General features: G+C 52.4%; 1 protein-coding gene across 1 annotated transcript in view; it reads right to left on the bottom strand.

Annotated features, from left to right (window-relative positions):
- Positions 1-10,712, bottom strand: part of SPINT2 (serine peptidase inhibitor, Kunitz type 2) — a 34,792-nt gene that overhangs the window by 1,491 nt on the left and 22,589 nt on the right. The window contains exons 2-6 of the mRNA XM_017887440.1: positions 8,383-8,553; positions 4,601-4,660; positions 3,340-3,393; positions 2,231-2,392; positions 1,936-1,974 (exon numbers count right to left, since the gene is read on the bottom strand). Of these exons, the coding sequence (XP_017742929.1) occupies positions 1,936-1,974; positions 2,231-2,392; positions 3,340-3,393; positions 4,601-4,660; positions 8,383-8,553 (486 nt within the window). The remainder of the gene's footprint in view (positions 1-1,935; positions 1,975-2,230; positions 2,393-3,339; positions 3,394-4,600; positions 4,661-8,382; positions 8,554-10,712) is intronic.

Genomic DNA, 10,712 nt, shown 5'->3' with positions numbered 1-10,712 from the left:
TAGCCAGGATGGTCTCGATCTCCTGACCTCGTGATCCGCCCGTCTCGGCCTCCCAAAGTGCTGGGATTACAGGCTTGAGCCACCGCGCCCGGCCTCCTATGCCTGTCTTTAATCTCTTAATCCCGTCATCTTCGTAAGCTGAGGAGGATGAATGTCGCCTCAGGACCCTGTGATGATTGTGTTAACTGCACAAATTGTTTGTAGAGCATGTATGTTTGAACAATACGAAATCTGGGCACCTTGAAAAAAGAACAGGATGACAGCAATGTTCCGGGAACAAGAGAGATAACCTTAAAGTCTGACTGCCAGTGAGCCGGGCAGAACAGAGCCACATTTCTCTTCTTTCAAAAGCAAATAGGAGAAATATTGCTGAATTCTTTTTCTCAGCAAGAAACATCCCTGAGAAAGAGAATATGCCCCTGAGGGTAGGCCTCTGAACGGCCCCCCTGGGGGCAGCTGTCTTTCACAGTCAAAGCCGAAGGGATGAAATAAACCCTGGTCTCCTGTAATGCTCCCAGGCTTATTAGGACGAGGAAATTCCTGCCTAATAAATTTTGGTCAGACAGGTTGTCTGCTCTCAAACCCTGTCTCCTGATGTTACCAATGACAATGTGTGTGGAAACTTCTTGAGCAATTTTAATTTCGCCCCATCCTGTGGTCCTGTGATCTTGCCCTGCCTCCATTTGCTTTGTGATAGTTCACTACCTTGTGAAGCATGTGATCTCTGTGACCCACACCCTATTAGTACACTCCGTCCCCTTTTGAAAATCGCTAATAAAAACTTGCTGGTTTTATAGCTCAGGGGCATCACGGAACCTGCCAACATGTGATGTCTCCCCCAGACACCCAGCTTTAAAATCTCTCTTTTGTACTCTTTCCCTTTATTTCTCAGACCAGCTGACACTTAGGGAAATAGAAAAGAACCCACGTTGAATATCGGGGGTGCAGTTTCCCCCGATACGTGGGGCAACCTGAACAGGAGCCCCAGGCCAAGAGATGCACAAGGGTGTAAAAAACATTTAGCACAGGTGTGTACACATGAAACCTTAGGGGCTTTGTGCACACACACGCTGACTGGCAATAGAGAAAGACAGAGCCCTGCAGGGGCTGGGAGGGTTGAGAGCTGCTGCGGGATGAAGTCAGGGTGGAAGTGAGGGTGTATTCAGAGCTGTGCCAGCAAATTTAATAGTGTCTGCCCCACTGCAGTCCCACTGGTCAGCTCAGATGCTTTTCTTCAGGAGGGGCTCCAGGTAAGGAGTGTGACCTCTTGTGGCAGCCTCCCCCATGTGGCTATGGAGCTGCAGAGTTGGCCTTTTTGGGGCCACCCTCCAGACCCAGACCGCTTGCTTCCCAGTCCCATGCCTGGCAAACCAGGCTTCACTGCTAGAACAGGATAGACTCCCAGGCCAGGTCCTGGCTCCTTCACAGGGAAACAGGTGGAGAAAGAGGCCAGACTGGCATGGCAGGTCTTTTGTGCCAACATTATCATCTGCAACTCAGGCTCAGAAACACAGGCCAGAGGTCTGGCCTCCTGCTCAGGCCAGACTGTGTTGGGAAATACCCTGGCCCGTGGCCCTCCATCCTGTCACCCGTGACCAACTCTTATGCCCCACACAACAGTGCTCCCTCCACACCCCAGGCCAGTCTCAGGCCCGTGTGCAGCAGTCCTCAAATGCCCAACAGGAAGACCTCATCCCCAGTCACCCACGTCACCTGGGCAGGGCCTGCCTCATGACTGACTCACTCCAGCCCCAACTGTGTACACTGAATGGTGGGACAAACCACCACCTCGCCATTCTCACGCAGAAATATGACTTTCTGCCAAAATGATGTTCACAATGAAGGATAATGTAAACCACAGCTGGGCGGGGCTGAGCTCAGTCAAGGAAGGGAGGAGGCAGGCTGATGGCAGGAGGAGGGTAAGGGGCCACTTACCCTTTGAGCCAAGGGGCAGGGAAGGATTCTCCTGCTGGCCTGAAAGAGAACACACGGCCTGAGGTCAGCTCACAGCTCCCATTCCACAGAGCTGCCACAGGGGATCCCCTAAGCCAGGGCCTCCATGGGGAGCTCTTTCTGAGGGACTTTATTCCAGCTCTTCTGGGGCTTAGAGGCCTTGCCGCCCTGGTGGGCCCAAGAACAGCATTTCCAAGGCCTTTATATTTTAGGGATGGGGAGATGGCCCAGGGTCCTCAAAGGCAGGGCTTCCTGGGCTGAGGGGCCGCAGACTCACGGAAGCAGCGGAGCATGCAGGCCTCCTCAGAGCGGTAGCTGTTCTTATTGCCCCGGCAGCCTCCATAGATGAAGTTATTGCAGGAGTTCCTCTCCACGTCGAAGTACCAGCGTGGGAAGGACGCACGGCAAGGTCCAGTGACCGCCTTGGCGGCACAGTATTCTGGGAGCAAGACAGCCCAAGGAATACAAATTAGTAGGGACCGCAAGGAGGGGAAGCAAGCCAGAAAGTGCCTGAGGAGGCTCGCAGCTCCAGCTGACGGAGAAACATCTCTCTGGTAGAGAAGCCTGTAAATCACACCCAAGGCCAGTGCAGCGGCTCTGATGCGCTGCCCCACGGGTCCGGATGACGGCTTCAGAGCTTTGAAGACTGCTCTCTGCCAGGTCCTGTCCTAGGCCTTTTACATGCAGTGGCTGCGTCTCTATGAGACCTGTCTAGGGCCCTTCATTTTATACGTGGGAACACTGAGGCAGGGCGGCAGCCACAGAGGCGGGGCGGCAGCCACGGAGGCGGGGCGGCAGCCACTTGCCCACAGCCAAGCCGCTGGTGAGAGGAGCAGGGACAATGGACATCCCAGAGCCACGCACCAGGCTGTGCCTCTAAAGCACATCTCTGCAGGCTCAGCCTCCTTCCCACTGGTGGGGGCATCCACGTGGGGCCTGTTACCTTGACTCCAACCCCAGGGGGCTGCCACCACCTGCGAGGGGAGCCCTGATCTACAACTTCCTCAGTGGAAATCCACAAATGTCTCTCAATACCCAACTAAGAATACATGTTTTGCCCCACATGTAAGTTTCTTCAGAGTTTTTTTGTTTTTTGAGACGGAGTCTCACTCTGCTGCCCAGGCTGGAGTGCAGTGGCGCAATCTTGGTTCCTTGCAACCTCCACCTCCCAGGTTCAGCAATTCTCCTGCCTCAGCCTCCCAAGTAGCTAGGACTACAGGTGTGTGCCACTACGCCCAGCTACTTTTTTGTATTTTTAGTAGAGACAGGATTTCACCATGTTAGGATGGTCTCGATATCCTGACCTCGTGATCTGCCCACCTCAGCCTCCCAAAGTGCTGGGATTACAAGCATGAGCCACCGCGCCCGGCCTCTTTGGAGTTTTACCTTCATAGTTGAACATATCGCTGGAGTGGTCATCAGAATCCTGCCTTCTGGGAGCTGAAACACAAACATCTGTGTTAGGGAGGCTGGGCCGGACACCGGCCATGGGCCTAGCTGGGGCTGGGTCTGGAAGGGCCCACTGAGGAGTGTGGACACCACACCTTTAAAGAGGGACGTGGAGCCCCTTCCATGGCCAGCTCTGCCACGTCACCCCAGCCCTAATTGGCTCTACACACACACTGAGAGTGCTGGATAAGGCGGCCCTGCCGCCACCTCAGGGTTCCTATAGAAACCAAGCCTGCCATAGCTCCTAATGTGATAAGGAACAGTCTTGTTCACACTTTCTAATACAGTGAGGGGCACATGTTCTGCTCCAACAGGATGGAAACCAGAGCAGGCATGTGGCGGGGCTAGCAGAGGATAAACAGGGAGCCAGGCAGAGCAACGCCAGGACAGGCATGGGACTCCTGGCCTAGCAAAGCTGGAAAGTGACCACCCTAACGCCCTAGCATTCTGTAAGCCAGCCGGCCCAACAGCTGCTGAGCTACAGCACACTCGGTGGATTGCAGCTGCCGGGGGAGCCCCATCCTCCAGCAGGGGTGCGGTGCAGTGCCCCCTCCATGGCCGCCTCCCAGAACCCACGGCCTGAGGCCTGACCCAAGGGTGCATTTGCTACCTGGTAGTGCATCGGGACCACTCACCCCAAGCGCCCGATGCAGAGTCCTTAAACCATAAAGGAGGAATGGGGCAGCGGCCACCAGCACTACAAAGCAAGCTAACACACATCTTGAGATCACGCACTGCAGTGGCGGGGAGGCAGGGGTGGCAGAGGACAGAGGATGTCCACAAGGAAGGGGACAGTGATGGCAACAGGGAACAAAGGAAGCAGAGGAGGCAGAACAGGCAGACAGAAGGGTGGGTGGGGAGTGGGGCCAGCAGAGCAACTGGAGGCCCGCACAGCAAGGAGGGGCCTGAGCCTCATGGGCAGCAGCCACCTCCATCCCCTGTCCTCCAGGAGGAGGCGGGGGCCAGCCAGGAAGTGCTGCAGGATCCCTGGCCCCTGTGTCAGCTGGACAGTGTAAACTCCCCCATGTAAGGACGCCGGAGCCAGAAGCCGGCAGCCCAGGCAGAGCCCCTGGTTTGCCAATTTTGAGTAAACAGAACCATGAGAGGGAAGCCTGTGACAGTTCCCAAATGACAAGTGTCCTTTCACAATGACCCATCCGGTGGCCTCACTCCATCGCGGGTCTCTTTAAGAACCTACCACTTGGGACAGAGGAATCTGCTGCATTCCTGCTGGTGGCCAGGTCACCTGTGGCATTCTCTGCAAGGGGACAAAGAAACAGCACAGTGAGACAGCGCTTCCGAGACTCCGAGACTGCCAGGGACAAAGAATGAGCTAGCCCTGTGTGCCTCTCACCACAGCATCCATTTCTCCTTTACATAGGACCTTCAATGTGCATGCCAGACCACACTCAGAAATGAGGAAGCAAGACTCCCTCCTGAAGAGGAAACTTAAGATCAACTTGCAGGGAATCAGAGCAAAGATGTACACAGTGACCTCAAAAAGACAGTGACTTGGCCGGGTGTGGGGGCTCATGCCTGCAATTCCATTACTTTGGGAGGCCAAGGCGGGTGGATCACCTGAGGTCAGAAGTTTGAGATCAGCCTGGCCAACATGGTGAAACTTACTAAAAATACAAAAGTTAGGGCCGGGTGCGGTGGCTCACGCCTGTTAATTCCAGGCGGGTGGATCACGAGGTCAGGGATTGAGACCATGCTGGCCAACACTGCGAAACCCCGTCTCTACTGAAAATACAAAAAATTAGCCAGGTGTGGTGGTGCACGCCTGTAGTCCCAGCTACTTGGGAGGTTGAGGCAGGATAATTGCTTGAACCCGGGAAGTGGAGGTTGCAGTGAGCAGAGATTGCACCACTGCACTCCAGCCTGGATGACAGAGTGAGACTCCGTCTCAAAAAACAAACGAAAAAACAACCCAAAAAGTTAGCCAAGCGTGATGGCAGATGCCTGTAATCCCAGCTACTTGGGCGGCTGAGGCAGGAGAATTGCTTGAACCCGGGAGGCAGAGGTTGTGGTAAGCCGAGATCGCACCATTAACCACTGCACTCCAGCCTGGGCAACAAGAGCAAAACTCCATCTCAAACAAAGAAACAAATAAAACACAGTGACTTTCAGGGCCAAATAATCTGCTTAACTGTATCAAATCATCTAACTAATTCAACTGTAATCTCGGTGCTTTGGAAGGCTGAAGGGTGGGGGGCATCACTTGAGGCCAGGAGTTTGAGTCCAGCTTGGGCAACATAAAAAGACCTCATCTATTTGTGAGGGGGAGCGGGAACAAAACACTTTTTTTTAAGGGTTAACGTGATGAAATTTACAGTGTTTATTTTATCTCCTACACCTTGTCCAAGACGGAGGGAACCCTGGTTCCCCCGCATCCTCGGGCCTGGCCTAGCCTGATGCTATTAAACGGTCACCTTGCAAACCAGCTCCCCTCATTCTGCCTCTCTCTTCATTAAGCAGTCTTCTGACAACTGGACTAGAGACTTGCCTATGAGGACTACAGGTGTGGGCCCGGGGACATGAGTGCCTGCTCCCTGGGGCGGTCCCGGTTCTCATGATGAATTAATACACTGGCATTCTCATTCTCACTTGCCTTCCCACAGAGCCTGCCTGGGAGAGAATATGCTGGCAAAGGACTCCAGGCACTAGCAACCCTGGCAGTGTTTAGCTCTTTACAGACTCACATGGGAGGGCCTCAAGAGACAGTCAGATGCCAACATGCGCTTTCTGGACCTGCCAGACAGGGCCAGACTCTAGGGAGACAGCTAACCTGCCTGCTCCCTGGAACACATAGCCACCCATGTCCCCTGGCTATGCTCACTGTCCACTGCCTGAGTTCTCAACACTTCAACTTCCTTCCTGAGGAGATAAGGAACAGCTAGGATGGACAGATACATTTGCTAAAGGCAACTCTTGACTGGGATAGCTCAGAAAAGGTAGCAAAAAATATTTCTCCCAAGTCCTCCTTCATAATGAATCACAGTTGATGATAGAAATACAGTAACTGGGTCAATGGTGGCTCACAGAGACAACGCTAAGTCATCAAAAAAACATGTTAGGGAGAGTGCCACTGAAAATATTTTTATTTATTTTTTACTTAAAGGCCAGTGTAATTGTTTGTTTGTTTTTTTAATTAAAGTGAAATGTTAGCTGGGCTCAGTGGCTCACACCTGTAATCCTAGCACTTTGGGAGGCAGGCAGATTGCGTGAGCTCAGGAGTTTGAGACCAGCCTGGGTAACATGGTGAAACCCCATCTTTACAAAATACACAAAAATTAGCCAGGTGAGGGGTTGTGCGCCTGTAGTCCCAGCTACTTGAGAGGCTGAGGCGCGAGAATCACTTGAACCCAGGAGGCGGAGGTTGCAGTGAGCCAAGATCACACCACTGCACTCCAGCCTGGTGGGCGACTGAGCAAGAAAAAAAGAAAAAGGTGAAAATCTTTAACATAGGATTTGGATGGCCAAACCCTTGGGTCTCTAGAACACTTGGGATGGAGCAGCCCCAAAGGGCCAACATCTCATCACCATCGGCTCTCAGGAAGTCCTTGTCACTCAGCTGAGAGCCAAGGCACGCTGCTGGGGGGTTTAGGTTTTAATTTAAACTGTGAGGTTGTCAGGGTCAAAATTACCTTGATTGCACAGAACCCCTGGCAGGTGAGGGCCACAAAGAGGATAGATTCCAGGACGTATGTTTAACTTGATCTGTAACTTGGCTGGGTGAGCTATTCAAGTCATTCACCCCACAATTAAAATAACCCAAATAGCGGCCAGGTGCAGTGGCTTACACCTGTAATCCCAGAACTTTGGGAGGCTAAGGCAGGCAGATCACCTGAGGCCAGGAGTTCGAGACCAGCTTGGCCAACATGGCGAAATCCCATCTCTACTAAAACTACAAAAATTAGCCAGGCATGGTGGTGAGCACCTGGAATCCCAGCTGCTCAGGAGGCTGAGGCTGCAGTGAGCTGAGATCGCTCCACTGTACTCCAGCTTGGGCAACAGAGCAAGACTCTGTCTCAAAATAAAAGAAAATAACCCAAATACCCAGGGAACAAGAGGGGCAGCCCTGTTGGAGTGGATCAAAAAGCCTCTGCTTAAGAAGGCAAGGCTACTTCCTCATCGGTCTGCTCTGAAACTTGCACTTAGTAAAGTGGGAGAAAGGAAGCTGGGTCATGATGGCCCCAGCTCTGCCCTGTTGTTGTTTTGCTGCCTTTCTGGGAAGAGGAGGAGTAAGGGTCTGCTGTGAAACCACTGTACGGCCACAGGGCATTCATACGGTGCCTGTTTCTTCTGCTTTTTAAAATATCGCCCAGATTCCACTGTCAAGAACTAATAAAGAGAGGAAAGTATCCACATTCTAGTTAATAAATTGTCTCTAAATAGCAAAATCTGGCTGGGCACAGTGGCTCACACCTGTAATCCCAGCACTTTGGAAGGCCCAGGTGGGAGAATTGCTTGAGGCCAAGAGTTTGAGACCAGCCTAGGTAACATAGGGAGACCCATCTCTATAAAAAATTTCAAAATGAGCAAGGTGTGGTGGCGTGTGCCTGTAGTCCCAACTACTCAGGAGGTTGAGGTGTGAGTATCTGCTTGAGCCCAGGAAGTGGAGGCTGCAGTGAGACCCTGTTTAAAAAAAAAGCAGGGGCCAGGCGTGGTGGCTCACGCCTGTAATCCTAGCACTTTGTGGGGCCAAGGTGGGTGGATCACGAGGTCAGGAGATCGAGACCATCCTGGCTAACATGGTGAAACCATGTCTCTATTAAAAACACAAAAAATTAGTTGGACGTGGTGGTGGGTGCCTGTAGTCCCAACTACTTGGGAGGCTGAGGCAGGAGAATGGCGTGAACCCGGGAGGTGGAGCTTGCAGTGAGCCGAGATTGCACCACTGCACTCCAGCCTGGGCGACAGAGCAAGACTCCATCTCAAAACAGAAAAAAAAAAAAGCTCTAACTACTACTGTCTTACCTGTAACAGCGGCACATTTCTTGAGGCACTCCTCCTTGCTCATGTAATTATTGCTGTTTCCGTCACAGCCCCCATACACAAACAGCTGGCAGGATCCATCAGTGACATTGTACCACCACCTAGGCATGGAGGCCCGGCATCTGCCCACCACCTTCGACGCTAGACAAAAGTCTGAAATGCAAAGCACAACCCCGTTAGCTTGGCAGGGCAATCCCGGCAATGAAGGACACACACAGACCTGTACACGGATCCCCCAGGAGAACCAGAGCCTTAAGTTCCAGCAGTTCCTTTGTGAGCTGTTTCCCAAGCCCAGATCGCCAACAGGCCCACTCAGTGCTTCCTTCCTTGTATAAACACGTCGCCCAACAATAAAGACACCAACCCGGCCGGGCGCGGTGGCTCAAGCCTATAATCCCAGCACTTTGGGAGGCCGAGACGGGTGGATCACGAGGTCAGGAGATCGAGACCATCCTGGCGAACACGGTGAAACCCCGTCTCTACTAAAATACAAAAAAACTAGCCGGGTGAGGTGGCGGGCGCCTGTAGTCCCAGCTACTCGGGAGGCTGAGGCAGGAGAATGGCGTAAACCCGGGAGGCGGAGCTTGCAGTGAGCTGAGATCCGGCCACTGCACTCCAGTCCGGGCGACAGAGCGAGACTCTGCCTCAAAAAAAAAAAAAAAAAAAAAAGACACCAACCCACCCACTGAACTGTATTTCAGTTGCATGTTTTGTCTCGTCCCCATTATTGAAGACATGCACATCCAGTGTAGAAACATGACTTTTTAAATTTATTTATTTTGGAGACAGAGTCTCACTCCATCGCCCAGGCCAGAGAGCAGTGACTTGATCTCAGCTCGCTGCAACCTCTGCCTCCCAGGTTCAAATGATTCTTTTGCCTCACCCTCCCGAGTAACTGGAACTACAGGCATGCGCCACCAGGCTGGGCTTTTTTTTTTTTTTTTTTTGTACTTTTAGTACAGATGGGGTTTCACCATGTTGCCCAGGCTGGTCTTCAACTCCTGAGCTCAGGTAATGAGCTGCCTCGCCTCCCAAAGTGCTGGGATCACAGGCATAAGCCACCGCGCCCAGCGGAAACATGACTTAAAAAAAAACATGACTTAAAAAAAAAAAAACAAAAAAAAAACCTGACTCCAAGACCTTTCTGGATACTGCCCCCTCCCACAGGGCCAAGGGGAGCTTAGCGCTGAAAGGTCAGAGCCGGAGAAGTGAGGTTGGGAACGAGAGGCGCTATCAGCGCCCTCGGTAGTCCTCACACGCACTTTTCCTGACCTTTCCTGTTCACTCTCTGCCCAGGCAGGCCACAGAACACTCAAATTACTGCAAGAGCCTCAGAAGGAAGCTTCTCAACTCTAGTGCCTACAGCCCAGCCCACGGCTCCAAAGATAACACAGGTCCTACCCCTGCGCCAGGGCTTGTTATAGCTCCTATCTGGGCACACCAAGATGGGCCTGGGTTTCAAGGCGCCCTCAAATCTGGCCCTACTTTAGTAAAAGGGAAACAAAGCCAGTATTATAAAATTCCAGCCAGAAACATTTCTTGCAAAAGGTTGGTACGGTCTCTTGAAAGGGAGACAGAAAATTGCCAGAAGCATCACCTGCACCAAAATAAGCCTTTCCCCCAGAAGGACTGAAAGCAACCTGAGAAGAGACAGCCTGGCTGTGTGGCTCCGTGTCTGCTCCTATACCACATTATCACCCCTTCCTAATCCTGGCCTTTACCCAGCTCTGCCTGTTCAGCACAAGGGCATTCCAGCTTGCACGGGGCCTGGCACAGGGTGCTTGATAAACATGTCTCCAATAAAAGCATCCCACAGCCAAACGCTTGCTTAGATGTTGTCATTGACTCCTCGCTACTTGTTTTCATGTTTGTTAGGTTTATTTCACCCACTGGGGATATATCTTCTGTTGTGTCTCCCCAAATATGTCACAGCGATGGGCATGAAACCAGATGTTCCACAGAACACTAATCAACGGATAAAAAAGGTTGCTACCGGGCCGGGCGCGGTGGCTCAAGCCTGTAATCCCAGCACTTTGGGAGGCTGAGACGGGCGGATCATGAGGTCAGGAGATCGAGACCATCCTGGTGAACACGGTGAAACCCCGTCTCTACTAAAAATACAAAAAACTAGCCGGGCAAGGTGGCGGGCGCCTGTAGTCCCAGCTACTCGGGAGGCTGAGGCAGGAAAATGGCGTAAACCCGGGAGGCGGAGTGTGCAGTGAGCTGAGATCCGGCCACTGCACCCCAGCCTGGGCGACAGAGTAAGACTCTGTCTCAAAAAAAAAAAAAAAATAAAAAAAAAAAAAGTTGAG

Source organism: Rhinopithecus bieti, unplaced genomic scaffold, assembly GCF_001698545.2.
Source record: "Rhinopithecus bieti isolate Rb0 unplaced genomic scaffold, ASM169854v2 scaffold_15776, whole genome shotgun sequence".
NCBI classification, from domain to species: domain Eukaryota; kingdom Metazoa; phylum Chordata; class Mammalia; order Primates; family Cercopithecidae; genus Rhinopithecus; species Rhinopithecus bieti.
Note: the sequence above shows the minus strand (reverse complement) of the source record. Positions and strands in the feature narration are given on the sequence as shown.